Genomic DNA, 16358 nt, shown 5'->3' with positions numbered 1-16358 from the left:
CTACAACTTGCAGCTTTTGTGTTTTCGTTCTTGGGCTTCTGGAAATAAAAAGGAGCTTTTTTGTTTTGCATCGACCAATGTGTCAATTCAAACCTGCCTGGAAGCTGTTAATACAAGCTTTTTACGACCAGAGATTTTATGTGATTTCCAATAATTTACTGTGAGAAGATGTGGTTTTGTGACTCAAAAAAAAAAAAATATCTACCAGCAGAAGGTTGCTGTAAAATGGGAATGATAACTAACATCAAATCATTTTAGTAGTATATGATATAACATGATGCAGCCATTGCTGTGAGCGTTTCTACAGGGTGGGCCATAAGTTTCCATACATAGGAGAATGAAAACCGTATATTTCTTTGTATTTCAGATACCCAAGAAGACGCGTTTCACAAAAGACCAAAGAATTGAAATTATACTGGTGGCTGGATCAGGAAGCAGTTACATGGTTGCGCAAAACTTTAACAGAAAACATGGAACGAGCGTCACACACATGACGCTGTGGCAAAACTTATTTGTAAGTTTCAGAAAAGTGGAAATGTTGCAGATCAACCACGAAATGGTCCAAGACGTGCAGTGACTACACAGTTGATGCATCTGTGTAAAACAGTTGTCCAATGTAAAATGTTTACTTTTTCTATGTATGGAAACTTATGGCCCACCCTGAATAATACATCAGTACTTTACTCGGAGAAATAAAGGGATGTGTAGCTACATGGTTTGTGAAGGAACAATGGAAGTATGACATGGAAATCTGATGGGACAGTATGGCACTGCAAAGGTATAGAAAGAAAGCATCAATGTTACGACTGGTGTCGTAAGGTTAATTATACAAACATGAATGTGCAGGTACCCGTCCCTGATTGGCTTTCCAGAAGACGACAGAAAGGTCTAATTGGCTGCTTCCCGGAGGTGACGAATATAAAGGCTGCTGAAGCAGACTTCCTGTGTTCCATCCTCTACTCATCTCCACCTCTTTCTTTTGTTCATCTGTTGTCAGAGTTCTGGAGGGTAGGAGTGAGCTGCCGTTTATGTTTTCTTAATTTTCTCATGTTTTTCTTAGTTAGGAAGGTCAGTTTTTGTCCTTTGGTTTATTTACTTTCAATTAGGTAAGTTTCTGTTACTATTTAGATAGTTTCCTTTTGTTTGTTGTTTTCGTTTATTGCTCGCTCTGAAGCCAAGTACTCCGATTGCAACATCTTTATCAAAAATACATCATTTTTAAAATAAATAATTATCAACTGTTCAACTTTGTGTGAGTCAGTTGTTGAGATCAGAGGAGGATGGATCCTTCATGTTGCGACCTGGCCACCCATAGACTGGCCGTAACAATCAATAATCCTGAGTCACCTAATCAGTTAGGTGCATTTTTTTTAACCTTCAAATCTCTAAATAATAAATGCTGCTGGAAGGAAAAAAGGAAGAACAAAGAAAGCAAGAAAGAGAGAAAGAAAAAGAAAAACTTCTGTTGAGTGCGTTTTCTCCTTCATTTATTTGAAGGCTTTATTCCCCGTGCGTTCGTTTTCATTTTGCTGCTTATTCTTGTTCCACATGTGGTCCCTTGTCGCTGATTGCTCAAAACCCATTGTTCATTTGTTGTTTTTCCTCGCTGTGTCTGCATTTGCTACAGGGATTTATTTGTTTGCTGCAGGGTTGTCAGAGCAGATGTTGATTGATTTTCACATGTATTGTCCACGATGCCATCTGACGGTTAGATTCTGCTTTACCGCCGCAGCTCATTCTAGTCATTTTATTTATTTATTTTTTAGAGAGAGATTACTTTTTCCCCCCTCACTCTCCATCTTTGCACTTTAGACAGCTGTGACTGATGTGTGACTTTTCGTTCTACAGCTACACACACACTGACCTGGACAAGATCAAATCTCGGCATTACACTCTTTTTCAGGTACTCGTGAGTTTTTAGGTTACTTAAGCCTGGGAGAATCTCTCTCTGAGAAGTAATTAGGATGCAGAGAATGCTCACTGGGTCGGCGATGTTTAGCTTAATTAACTGTTGAAAATTTCAGCTCTGGAAAATCGTAATGCAGGTCATTTAAATGGAAAATAAAATTCTCGTTAGGGTTGGGCAGTGCCGCGCTACGAAAAAAGGAACTGTCTCCTTACCCAAGATGTTTCAGATCATCCATCTTTAATGCCAGACAAAGATAACTGAAGTAAATACAAAATCTTAAAGATTGTTTTACTTATGAGACCAAGCTAAAAAGTAATCACTGCTCAACTTAAACATTGGTTGCTGCCACAAACATTGGTAATAACTGGGCAGAGGCTTTTCTGCTAAGCTAAAGTGACAGCACCTCGAACCGATTTATGTTGTAACCAAAGACAGGACATTGATGCTGTTCCAAAACTTTTTTTTTCTATCACCATTTATATTCAGACTTGTTTGTGACATTTGGCTGCATGATCCAAGTGGACTCCAGCTTAGGGTCGTAAATTGATGGCCAAAAAGCTTCCTTCTGGATCGTCTGCGAGAGAGCAGGCCATTAGACTACCAGCATGATTGACTGTCACCGTGATGCTCTTTTTCTGAAACGGTATTAGATTCACACCAGATGAAACCGAGGTAAGTTTTCTTTGCCTTCCTGGATGAGGATCAGCGTAGTCGTACTTTGTTCACCTATGGTTGTGTTATTAAAGGGGCAGTGCTTTGTGAAGTCGACGTTTTTGAGCTTCACATCATATTAGGATGTTAATCTCTCATCAAAGACATACCTGGAGTGTTTGAGAAATCCTTTATTCTCCGGTGGCAGCCATTCAGCTGTGCAAAACACCTTGGTGGACCTAGCCCCGCCTTCAACGATGAAGCTCCTCCTCGGGGGCTGCAGGTTCTAAGCTACTGAACTTAAGGCGTTAAATCAAGAAGTCAAAATTTCTTTGAAGCAATATTTAACATAGACAACTGGAGGTAACATAGTTACTTGATTGTGCTATAAAATTGCACTATGTGCCTGGAAAGTACATAATACTGTGCCTTTAACCCTTTCTTGCATGAATTATGATCCTTTGTGTCAGGATTTTTTTCAATTTTTTTTTCTTAAGTCTTAAAAAAAGGTAGGAAAAAAAATTAGTAAAGCACATTTTTTTTATTTTTTTTAGGTGATCAATTGTAATTTTCCCCAAATACAAAGTTGTTATTTGAAAAATACATCAGTAGTTTTGTTCTTTATGGGTTATCTGATGGCACAATATTTTTTTTACCGTTTACAGTAGAAGGAGGGACAGGGTCAGTTGGCGTGCTTTTTTTTTGTCTGTTGGCCATATTGGATTTAACAAAAATAATTTATTGCATTTTTGCATGACTGCCTAACTGTTTAAAGATTAGATGAATTTCTACTTGAAGCAATTTCCGAGAATTATGTAATTTCAGAGAAAAACACAACATATTGCATCTTGAAACCAAAAAGACCCACATATTTATTTCAAGTCGTCCCAATTAAAATGTGGATGCAGCCCAAAATTACGTCTAAATATTATTCATGCCAAAACAGCTGTAATCAACTGGCAGGGAGGCAAGAGTTTTCACTCCTGAAATTAGCTGGTTGGTAAAAACGTAATTTGCAGAGTGGAAGATTTCCCGTTTAATTTGTTTGACAAAGAATATATGTAAAGTCAAGCCAAAACCAAACATAATAAAAATAATGAAGTGTCAGCTGTCATCACTTTTTAATAACTACTTGAGACGTATAGGGCTCCAAGTTAAGTGAAGTGTAATTATGTCCCGATCCCGTAGAACCGCTGCTCCCGCCAGACTTTAATTAGCTCTACTTTCTCCACTGCGGGCAGATTATGACCAGATGCCTCTGGGCCCCGTCCAGGTGGAAATAAAGACAAGGTTTTAAAGGAAGGGGAAAAAATATATATAAATAAATAAATAAATCATTTTTCGGTTCATTAACTAGGAAAGCAGTCCAATGTGAGTTTATTATATGTCATGAGGAGAAGCGAGCCGCCCGGTGAGATCACACTTCGTTTCCTGGACTGATTGATTGGGCTGCTGTGAAATGAGACAGACATCATGAAGTACTTTGGATGGCTTCCTGCTGGCTAAGTGAGCTTCTGAGCAGATTGTTTTGGTAAACTCATCTAGACTTCACTTATTAGCCTTCTGGCACCAACGTGGCAGCCTTCTTGTGGGAAGTTGCAATGCACGAAACGAAGGCTTCCAAAAGTACGAACGGCATTAAATCAGGTTCAGGGAGAATAACTGGGGCTTGATAAAGAAACAATCTGCTGCACAGCTTCCCTGTGGGTTCTTCCGACAATGTTCAGAATTGTATTAAATTTTAATTAACATTTTTAATCTTCCCTAGATAACGTTTTTATTCTTGTTTTGACGACAAGAATTTGCTCATTTTTGAAATTGTATTCATCAAAGGGAGCAGGAAATTCACACGGTTATATCTAGAAAGGTAAAAACTATCATTGTACACATATAACGAAACATAAATTGCTTTAGATAGTCTTATTTAGAGTGTAGAGTAGCTGGATTGTATAATCTCTGGCACACTGATCTCATGACTGAGAATAAATAATAAAAGAAGAAATATTCACTTTTAAAATGTTCAAGAAGCAGCACAGTTTGTTTTACTCGAGATCAAAACTCTTCAGTTATTTGCTTTATAGAGCACGTTTGTTTTGCCTAAAATTAGCTCCATTATTAGATTTCCGTAGTGCTACTTTCTGCACCGTTTCATGTTTTAAACAACATTCGTTTGCATTTTTAGATTGATTTATTCATGTTTTTAGGTAATTTACAAGGTGACAGCTGATCATTTTAAACCAGCTGTTATCTAGCCTATTCAGTAATGAATAAGGATGACAAAAAGGCTTCACATAAACAGTGTGTCTCTGTAACATCTCCGTGTTTACCATATTGAGGGAGATTTTTGAATGTTATGAAATGTGAAGGTCTGCTCTAGTAAGCTTGAACTCTGTTTTGGCACCAGTTTTGTTCCATAATACTTTGTGACATTTGACCACAAACATGTTTTGTGGCCCAGTGAACAGAGTTGGGGAGTTTTCCTTTGCTCTGTATAGATAACAGCATCAAAGGATGGAAAATCCTGGACAGCTCATGATGTTGAAGATAAGTGAAGCAGATACCTGAATACTTTTAGCGCAACACACCGTGGGCAAATGTAACATGCATGTTTCCACTCCTGTGGAACCAACTCTCCTGTGGTGGGATTTGATGCAGCACAAATCATAGCTTTAAGTAAATAACACTTCACTGAAGCAAACACAGTTTTAACTCCTGCTAAGTCGGGGTGCTGCAGTGATCAACGATTTTATGGCAACGTTGATCACATTTGAGAGAGTACATGCAGCTGCTCTGAAATTTACACAAGCAATATCTAAAGTAATCTTTTCATTTTACCATCCTGTTTTTTTTTTTTTTTTTTCCAGTCTGGAAGTAATAATATTCTAGAGTGCACCCAGTCAGAGTCCTGACTTGAAACTGATAAGGAATCAGTTGATGGAGCTAAAGATTAGGTCAAAGGCAAGGAAGTCCTCCAACATCAAAGACTTGGAACTCTTCATCATAGATTATTAAAAGATATATCGTTGGAAGAATTGGAACATGATCAGTAACTGAATTCTGTAATTACTGACTGTAATCAGACAAAATACTTTTCCATTGAAGGGTATGCATGATTTTTAACAGGATGTATGTAGAAATATATATTTTTTTACATTTAAAGGAAACAGAAACGGATGTATTTTTTAAATACAATACTTCTTTTTTTAGCATTGATCAGTCATATTATTCCATACAAATCTTTTTAAATCTAAATCTGAATGATATTGAAAACTTTAATAATCTCATTCAACCAACGTAGATTCACTCATGTCAGAATGTTAAATACTTGGAGTGGGTCCAACAGAAGGCAGCTTGACCTATTTTCTGATTAATTTGGACTTTGTTGCTGCTCATAGACTGCTTAAATCATTGCATTTTCACATTCAAATGATCAGTTAAATATTAATATGGAGAGAAAAGAATACACTATCAAGTAATGGCAAAAGTAGCCTTACTCTCCCGTAACACAGCAGCAGACTCAAATTCACACCATTCAGCCAAAATGGTTGTGCATCATAAGCATCAACCCTATTGCACTGATTCTACAAAATGCTCTCTCTTTTTTCTCCGTTTTTAGACCCACGTAGTGTTTTTGAGCTGCAGCAACTGACACAGCACTGTAAGAAACCATGACGCAGCAGTTTTAGAGTGCAGAGGAAGATCAGATTGTCTTCTGATAACCACATCTCCCACTATTTTCCTTATTCTATGCTACATATACTTCGATACTGGAGTAAATAACACATTTTTTCCCCCTGCATTTTCTTTTCTACCCCGTTGCAGGCGTCCCTGGTGTGGTGCTTTCCTGTGGGCCCATTTCTCTTTCCTGTCCCTCACCTCCCAGATGGCCGAGGCAGATGGCTTACCATCCTGCTGAACACGTCTTACTGTCAAAACAGTGTTCTCCTATCAAGCGTCGCCCACTATCTAATGGCTGAACATGGGACGCAATTACTGATGTCCAGAGCTGGACAACATTTTACCAACTGTCATTTCATAACTACCATTATGTTCAGTCTGGCAAAATGAACTCAGGCACAATTAGATTGCAAAATGTTAATGGACTTAAATAAAACATGCTTCGCTTTTGATTCTTTTAAAGTGCACTAATTTAAAGACGTATTCACAACATATTCTGAAGTGAACAGCACATTGCCAGCTTTTCTGCTTCTCTGGAGATTTCCCAATTCTCTGTAGAGCATTTATGTCACAAAAGAAAAGCAAGTGATGTTAAAATGTGCAGTGATTACACAACCTCATATTCTGAATCAGCTGCTTGTCTTCAGTTGATTTTTATGTGTGACATAATGTTTGCAGATGAGAGTTGTGACTGTATTGTACATTTTAACAAACAAAAAGCAAAACGCTCGTCTCCTGAGATGCGCGGTAAGTGCGGCGCTCAGCAGAGCAGGAGGGGTGTGAGATTCATCACACAGTAAACTCATACGGACGCTTCTGGTAGAATTCATCATTTCTGCTCAAGATCATTTTTCTCTGCTTACACATGGAGCGGTAGGTGAGCACCAAGTTCAGACGAGTCGTTTACAATTGTTTGCAAGTGTATCCAACACGATGTTGGTTATGGAGACAGAAAGAATGTTGTGTTTGGCTGCGTCAGGTGTTCATCAAGTAAAATGCCTTCAGCACCTATAAGGTGCCCACATTGCTCTCAACCACAAACTTTACACACCAGACACGTTTCTCCAAAAAAAAACTGGCAAAGAAAAACTTGTAAAGAGTGTCATACATATGTACTACAGCCTCTTTTACTCTGACACCCCTGAATTAATAGCACAATCAACTGCCTCTAGAAGTCAACCAATTAGTAGGTAGACTCCACCTTCATTTTCAGGCTCAATCCAGTATATATATTTTTTAATTAGAAGGAGAAACATCAAAGAACAAACAGCATCGGACCAAAAAACACCAAGTATAAATACAAAGAACAGAAACTAAAGCAGGACAGGGTTGTAAAAAAATTATTTCAAACTCTGAACATCTCACAGATCATTGTTCAATGTATTATCCAAAAATGGAAATAGCCTAACATATGCATAAAGTGATTTAATAGTGCTATTTTATAGCACAATCAAAATAAATTTGATTGTGCTTGAAATTAGGATCTTGAAATTGGGTCTCTGTCTCTTTAAAAGCTTTTTCTCTTTCTGAAACTCCGTCTTCAGGAAGTCATCACAACATGGGTCCTCTGTTAACCCTTTAACAACGTTTTCACCAGTGTTTCGCTGAGAAGTAGCTCGTAATAATGAGTGCAGCCGATGCACAGTCCCACCAGCTGTTTGCTAATTGCTCCTGGCTAGTCTGAAGGAGCTGAGCACCGGAGTCACAGGTGAGGGCTGCTCTGCGATTTAGAAGTACAGAAGCTTGGAAACTGCAGCCCCAAGGAGCAACAGCATCTCGTTGCCACGGGAGATTAAAGGATTCCTCAGACATGCATGGAAGAATCAAGGCAACACTCCAGCTGTGTTTCTGATGAAAGAATAACATTACAAGGTGATGAACAGCTCAGAAATGTTGATTTTTCATAATACTGTCCCTTTTGAAAAGCAGTCGAACTTTCACACAGCCACCTACCAAAACACAGCTGTCGGGACTTGAAAGAAGCTTTTCCCAGAACGGATCCACCTTCACAACAAAATATATTTCAGTGTGTGGTTGTAACGTGAACAAAGCAGAAAAAGTTTAAGGCGTCTGAATAGAAAGTGCTACAAACTTTCTAATTATGGACAGTAGGAATGAAAACAGAAAAAGCTCCTCCGCATTGATTTAAATAATTTCCGTACATAATTTTCGAGCATCTTGCCAGTTTTCTTTGTTTCTGCAGATTTATTCCAGCTTCTGATCATTTACAAGTCCTGGCCCCCGAAAGTTATTTCACACCTCAGCACACCGGAAACTCGAATGAGATGTTTAATTAATTTTTTCTGCCATTAACTTTATTCTATCACATTCCACTCGAAAAGAGTGGCACCCTCGTAACCGTGTGCTGCATAATCACATTTCTGCACGTCCTTGCTTCCCAACTTGAGGGAAGTAGTTCGCTGCTCCCTTAAAGCCTTTTTCATCCACGCCGAGTTGGCGGCCCGCAAGTAAACATGCAAGTAACCTTCCCCCGGACGAACCCTGCCTTTTGTCAGTTCGCTGCAGTCATTGATACTCCAGTATTGTGGGCTGCTCTGGCTAATTGCTAAACATGTCCTTGTCAATCAAGCCTCTCCCCAACTGGCAACCCGCTCAGCTCATTTTGACGAACAGCCCGGGAGGAGTAATTGTGGTCCACCCGGCAGTCGCCTGACTCCGTTCCATTAGTGGCTGTATATTGCAAATGAGTCAAGCTGGTTGTTCATCGTAGACCTATTCAAGCTTAGGCATGAACTCAATGGCATTTTTTTTTTTTTTACAGATGGGTCAAAAAGAAAGAGGAGTGAGGGAATTAATTGTGTTTCCAGGCAGTGCGGGATGTTTTCTTCATTTCATGAACCACAACGCCTGAGCAAGTGTAAAACGGTGAGAAATTTGAGTCACTAAGCAGCTTAGTGTGGGAGAGAGCTGAACCCAGTGTAGCGATTTATCAGGCGTCTTGATTATATTCAGATACTGAAATCATATCAGTCTTGCATCCATCGAAAGTCAATATGAAGGGTGAATTTGTTTTAATCAGCTAGGCCGTCGCATGATTTGAGTAGAAATAAAATAAAATTTATTTATCAGAAAATATGTATGCGACTCCCTATGTTCGCACACTATGTATGGACAGCTGTCTAAAAGTCATTTTCTTGTGCTTGTTGTGGATTTTTATGTTATAAATGCTCACAGACCACTGAAGTGGACACTAATGCATCATAAAATACACTATCAACTACTGGCCTTCAGGTGCAGAAATTATTTTAGTTAAATCCCATATGGCCGACAGACAAAAAAGCACAGCTACTGACCCGGTCCCTCCTTCTGCTGTAGACGACTCCTGCAAGTAAAAAAAATATCGTGACATAAGATAACCTCTAAAGAACAATACTACTGATGTATTTTTCAAATAATAACTTTGTTTTTGGAGAAAATTACAATTGATCACCGAAAAAAAATAAAAATAAAACATTTTTTTTTTTTTACAAAATTTATTTTTAGGTTTTTTTATGCCTTAAGAAAATAAAAAAAAAGTGAAAAAATCCTGACACAAAGGATCATAATTCATGCATGAAAGGGATTTATATTGAAACTAGTCACAAAGGACGCTTAATCATATATATTTTAAGGATGAACTCTCTCGAATTCTACATATATGACGTAGCTCAAAAGGAAAGCTTTGAAAGAGACAAAAGGGATTAACTTTTGAGTTATCAAAGTAATGAAACACCCCTCAATAAGTCAGACTGGGCCTCTTGACCTGTATTCCTAACTGCCCCGTCTTCTCAGGTCCGCTCACAGGGCAACCATTTTGTTTTGTCACAAACCAATCCTGTACAAGCGTTTCTTTTGGTTCTGATCTGGTTGGTTGGTTTTGTCTCTTCTTCCTGTAATTTTGACCACTTAATCCGCTTTATATTACAGCCACACCCACCCAGTCGCACTCACCAAAGCACACACGTTTAAACACCAATGCAGAGATCGGTAGGCAGCGCGGGGTTAAGCGTCTTGCCCAGAGGCACAGCGATGTGCAACAGGAGGAAGCCGGATTCGAGCCAGCAACTTTCCAACTGCAAGACAATTACTCTACCCACCTACTCTACTCTCTCTGAGGGTTAAGAACAAATGTTACCTGTGTGACCAAAGCTACTGACTAATTCAAGGTCTAAAACATGCAATCTACTTCTTAGAATAAAATATTATAAGTTTAACACCCAGTACAGTAGGTTATAACCCACCATTCAATAACCATGGATCATTTCAAAAGTTTAATGAATTTCAAGCAAACAAACCAAGGATAATTTGTTTTAAAGAGCGTTATTTAACATGTATAGACATACATCTAATTGATCATATCAATGTATGTCAGACAGTCTCAACACATCATCTGCAGGATGAAGTGGTGTTTTTCCTTAAAGGTGTAAAAATGTGGGTCCATTTTAAGGTTTTTTTTTTTTTTTCAGCTCCTGTAGCTGAATGGATCTTGCCCACAAACCTCATCTGACACAGCAGTGTGGTTTCCTGAGGTGCCCAAGCGGCTTCCCGGAATGACAAAACAGTGCCTAACCCCGGGGGAGGCTGAGACACAACAGAAACTGCTGAGTTATCACTCTACGATAACGGCAGTACAACGATCAGCTAGAAACACGAGAGGCCAGATGACTGTATCATTACTGCAGCTGGCAGCAAAAACATGCTATTTATATAGAAGGAAAGCTACTCAGTGGGGTATAATGGGAGGCTTTGAAATGGTCATCAACAACCATAAATGTCTCTGGCTCCAATAAAGCACTGCAGCAATTTGTAACCCAAGATCCATTCTCCAACCTCAGTTCAAGTGCTTTTTTTTTTTTTTTTTAGTAAAGCACCAAGCACCTGAGATGTGTCATTAAAGCCATCTCGAGATTCTGAAACGGGCGTAGGGGAGTCGACGTAAAATGAGGAGTTGGATCTTTCGAGCGTTCCTCTCTCCAATAATCCCAAGGAGGGCGTCCGGATTCAGAGAGGTTCCACTTGGCTGGAGAGAAACATTTTCTGAATTTAAAAGCTAACCAATTCTTCAGCATGCCACCCGCTCACATGAAGCGTTAAATTCAACTCAAAGTAGCAGCGAAAAAAAGGAGATTTGCATTTTTTTTTCCCTATACCAGCTTTAGAGCTCTATGGGTTGGTTGAAGATTTGCATTATGGGGATTTTTTCCCCCTTCTACTCCCAACTAAAGGAACTTAAATGTGTCATCATAGCTTCCTTTGGCACCCCTTGGGTTTTGTATGCTAAGCTTCATCCCTTAGGCAGAGAAACATTCAAAACTCCATTAAAAGTGCTTTTAAAAAGTCAGAAAATAAATTTCACAAACAGTCGCGGAAAAGCCGTTCAACCCTACACCGACACAAATTATTGGATTTCTAATTACAGCGTTTTTGTGGAGGCTGGGATTTGACACAAAATCATCCAGCTTAAAAAAAAAGAAAGAAAAAAGATCTAATTAAAAGTTTGTTTTTTATTGCAGAAAATCTCAGAAAAACTTTTACCCCCCTTCTAATCCGCTGCCTTTTAATTAAGACAAATCAAATTCTCACCAGAAATCAAGCTGCATTATAAATCCCCTGTGATAACATGCAGCTCCTTTGGAAAAGTACATCCATGGAACGTTTCTCGTATTGTTACAATAACGTACTCCAGTCTAGTCTCCTCGGCTTAAGTTAAGTTGCATGCACTGCCATGTACTGGCAGGTTTCCAATTGTGCCACAGTCTTGCCATTTTCAGATGACGGACTGAACAGTTCTGTGTTTGGATTAGGTTATAATCTATGTTTGGATTATAACCTAATCTTGCTGTTAACTTTTCCACAACTTTGCCGTCACAGAGCAGTAGTTGGATGAGATGAATGTACACAAATCCATATTCATATGTTCTGCTGCCAGCTGGTAGCATGGACTGATTTCATTTAGCAATTTTAGAATAAAAAGTATTGCCTTCAAATTCACACCACATGCTTCAAATGTGTGTTTAAAACCACAGATAGTTCTCCTTCACAGTTATGTAATACTTTATTTTGGAATCATATGGATGCCCAATGAAATATTTTTTTGGTTGTAATATGACAAAGTGTGACAACGGCCAACAGGAATAAATACTCTTGTTCTGTGTTTGGAACAAGAGTATTCAGTTTTCAGTGTGGTATAACACAGCCCCTCACCCGCATGCCCAGCTCGATGTTCTCTCCTCCGTACACCTCCATGCCAGGATCCAGCAGACCGATCTCTCCAAAGTATTCCCGGTCGACCACAAAGGAGCAGCCAATCATAGCCGGAGTCCTGAATAACCAGAGAAAGACAGATTACAAAAAACAAAAAAACATTTAAAGACACTTTTTAAACTCTTTCTTCCAAAATTCCTCCTCAGGTTCTTCCACGGTAGCCAACCAATGTGCCTCTAATGTAGAAGTAAGAAGAGAATCTACTTATGGTCCTGCTTCCTAAAAAGGCTCAGAGTCTCTATCTGCACTCAGAGGATGAGTTTTACTATCACATTTCAAAACAAAGCATCTCTTAGACAGAAGTTATTTTTTGGGAGACGGAGGCACGGGGGCAACAAAAGGACCCTCCATATCTATTTTTCACTTTATTGCGTGCTGCACTGCAGTCTGCTTCAGAATTCTGTTCAGCTTCCACCTCAGCACAGACAGAAGCTTTAGAGATTAGGGAACATATGACTAAAACTGATAAATTAAAGTTTTACATCAGGCAGGTATAAAAAGAAAAAATCATATGGAAATGGTCTCTCATTTACGTGGCGTTCTCAAGTAGTAATGCTGATCTATCTTGATAAATTTGATCTAAGTCAACATACTTCTTTAAAGCTGCCTCAAGTTTTCAGTACTGGGCTTCAGTTGTTCTTTTTTTCTTTTTAATTGGATTTGGCAAAGTCAATTTTCTCCGTAAATGTTGATCTTGTAAGAACTATAGTCGGATTTGTTTGAATTTGGACGGAACAAGTCAGATACTTCGCAGGAGCACAAGTTCTGCTTGTACAAAGAAATGTTATATGTAACTTTTGTCAGTCTTCTTGACATGAAGGACATCAGCTAAACTGATAAACTGAAATGACTATTGACCCAACCCAGAAACCAGAGACGTCTTGATCCACGATGCATAAAATGTCCTCATATCATTCTTTTCACTTGGCAAATTAAGGACAAAGCTACAGATGAGCTAAATGACATTCTAACTGAGATGAATCAGTTAATGGTTTCAATGATTACCTTGGCTGTAGTGTAGGAGCCATTTAGCTTTTCCGGTATTTATCGCCACTAGGGGGCATATTTCATTTTGTGTCTGGAGGGCCATAGGGTTATTTAAGGTCAAGTGTGATTCTGTTTGGGTGTTGCTAGCGGGAGGAGGTAAACGGTTTTCTACTGTGCTTGGTTTGGATTTTATGTGGTTCTAAATGGAAATGGCAAAACAATAGATATTGCAAAGAAAATAACTGGCTTTATGATTATGAGTCAAGTTGAATATTGGCATAGCAAATTTTGATTGAGTGCCTGCCAGAAACAACAGCAACCACTGGCCTAAAATACAGGATTTTAGCCGCTATAAGTAGCTTAGGATAAAAATGGTTTCTATTGAAACGATAAATGCAATCATATGCGTTTTCTCAGACGAGTTGCAGCAGATACAAAGAGATAGTCGCATATGGATAAAAGCTCTGGGTGCATTGTGTGTTCAGGCTGCAGACTGTCATTCATCCCTGACAGATATTATTTAATATAGAAGGCATTCATTGAGGCTGAAGTTAAACTGCGATGCATATTTTTCTCTGTTACATATGCATTAGGGTGCCAGGCTCATTAAGGGGGAAAACAACATGACTCTGATTAGCAAACACCAGCTGTACCCTCTTAACTAAAAGGACTCGGACAAGAGCCGCATCATGTAGAGACTGAGCGCAACTAATAGGAAATATTTTGAAACAAACAAGAGAGAGCGTGTTTCTACCTGGGCGAGGCAGAAAAACCGCTGACCCACCTGCCGCTGGCAACCGGAGGAGCAAAAACCATCGAGCGACTCAGAAAAGCTTATCGAAGCTTTTACCGCAAAGACTTTATGAGCACCAAGAGTTCTGAGAAGCACTCTTCAGACGCAGCAGCCCTCAAAGATACTTCATCGACAAAGTAATCGGGACACTTGGCAACGGGACTAAAGGCAAGTTAGATCACTAAAAGCAGGTAGCTTTGTCCTTATTTACATATGAGTAAGGCCAATGGATTGTTAGCACAGGAGGCACAGAAGTGGAGTTTTTTAGAATAGAGCCATTTGTTTTCATTTTCTTTACCTGATATATTTGCATTCTCACTGAGGTAAAATCTCTCGCGTTCTATTAGAAGTTGTGTATTGTGTATATGACTGGGAATGTTTCTAGGCTGCAAAATGTTACATCAATAATCGATTTATATTGATGTCATGTAGCCTCCGAAATTGTAGTTGACTTGATGGTCAAGTGGCCCGTTGCAATATTGATAAAACACAATGTGTTATTTTCCACTTTGAAGCCACAGAGTTTCTCAGAGTAAACAGTTAAACCCAAATTTTCCATGCCCTCAGTAGATCAGGATGTAAAAGTATTTATTCAACCAAGACGTTTGTACAGGTAAGAATGAGGCTGGCATCTATGGAAAGAAAGTAAAATTATAGAAAAGGAAAGTAAATTCTTGTTTGGTTACAATCAATTAAAAATGGCATGTAAAAAAATGTACAATATTCCCAATAATCAGTAGAAAGTTGGATTGGCATGACTGGCTTTTTTTCTTCTTTTTTTTTGCCAGTTTCCACTTATGTTTTCTGCATTAATGTTTGCCAATGTGCTCAAAAATCTTTGAGGTTGGAAGGTCTCCTTGCAATCGCCTTAATCTTTAGCTCACGCCAGAGTTCACCCAGCCAAGTGTGAACTCTGGCTGGGTTTCTCAAAAAACAGCAACCCAGCTAGTCAGATGAAACATGTTGGTAAAATTAAAAGCTTAATTTAAGCCTAAGTCTGCCTGAGGCATGAATAATTTGCAGTATGAATAATTTGGCGTATGATGACTAATATGGAGCTTAGCTGTGCATGGAAATGATCTTAAGGAAGTAAGCAACATTTTATGCATATAGAAACTTCAAAGGCGTATATCACAAAGCACTGCAGAGAAAAGAACTCAAAACATTAGCCAGTCAAAAGAAATGGTGAAAAGGTGAGATTTTAGTTGCTTCTTATAAAGCTCAAAGTCCAAAAAACATCAAATTAAAAAGCAGAAATTTCTGCAAAAGTCCTGGAGCAACTGCTGACAAGGTGCTATCAACTTTTGTCTTTGGCTTTGTACACTGTAGTTAAAAGTTTTTATTTCTGAAATAAATCTACTGTGTGTAGAAATGGATTGCCCGTACTTTAAATCTGCAGAAAGAAAGAAAGAAAGAAAGAAAGAAAGAAAGAAAGAAAGAAAAAAAAACATGGTTCCAAATCCAAACTCTAAATTTATGTTTAATAAGCAAATTTCTCTTTTAACGCAATGCAAATCTGCATTGGCTAAATCAGCAACACCATTAACTCATATAATTTGTTTAGATGCCAAGCAATTCAGTAAATAAAGCATTTTTGACTTGCAACTCAGTGGAAGTAAAATGTATTATGTTTTTTTTTCTTCCCATAAACAAAACAACTGAAACATTTTAATGCAGTTTAAGACTTAAAAGCTCAAATTAGAGAAACAAATCTATCGATTGATCTAATGCAATAATCTGTCATTTATCTGGTTATATAACATTGTTTTTGGTTTTGGTAGATTTGAGCTGGAACGCCTAAGGAATAAAACAAAATAAACTCGTCTTGGTCAGAAGTCCTGTTCAGGCGGAAATCTGGGAGGTTTATTTATGATGACATTTGTCACCGGCTGTGCTGAACAACACTGGCCTTTAAACACAGGTCAAGTGTTTGCCTGACAAATCCATTTTGGGGAACATTTTCACTGCTGTCAGGATGAAAAAGTAAAGGGGCGGGACAAGTCATACAACCCCTGGCAAAAAGTATGGAATCACCAGTGTTGGATGAGCAGTCATTCAGACATTTCATGCTGTAAA

The 16358-nt window shown here is 38.6% G+C and overlaps 1 protein-coding gene across 2 annotated transcripts in view; it reads right to left on the bottom strand.

Moving 5' to 3' along the window:
• Window positions 1-12400: 12400 nt before the first annotated feature.
• The window catches only part of LOC106962167 (polypeptide N-acetylgalactosaminyltransferase 9-like), a 97002-nt gene continuing 93044 nt past the window's right edge, over window positions 12401-16358 (bottom strand). For both annotated transcript variants that reach the window (XM_015056399.1, XM_015056400.1), the window contains one exon: window positions 12401-12560. In XM_015056399.1, the coding sequence (XP_014911885.1) occupies window positions 12416-12560 (145 nt within the window). In that variant the 3' untranslated portion in view covers window positions 12401-12415. The remainder of the gene's footprint in view (window positions 12561-16358) is intronic.

Source organism: Poecilia latipinna, unplaced genomic scaffold (assembly GCF_001443285.1).
Source record: "Poecilia latipinna isolate Pla-1442-1.1 unplaced genomic scaffold, P_latipinna-1.0 Scaffold1380, whole genome shotgun sequence".
In the NCBI taxonomy this organism is placed as follows: domain Eukaryota; kingdom Metazoa; phylum Chordata; class Actinopteri; order Cyprinodontiformes; family Poeciliidae; genus Poecilia; species Poecilia latipinna.
This window is presented reverse-complemented; position numbering and strand designations above follow the sequence as displayed.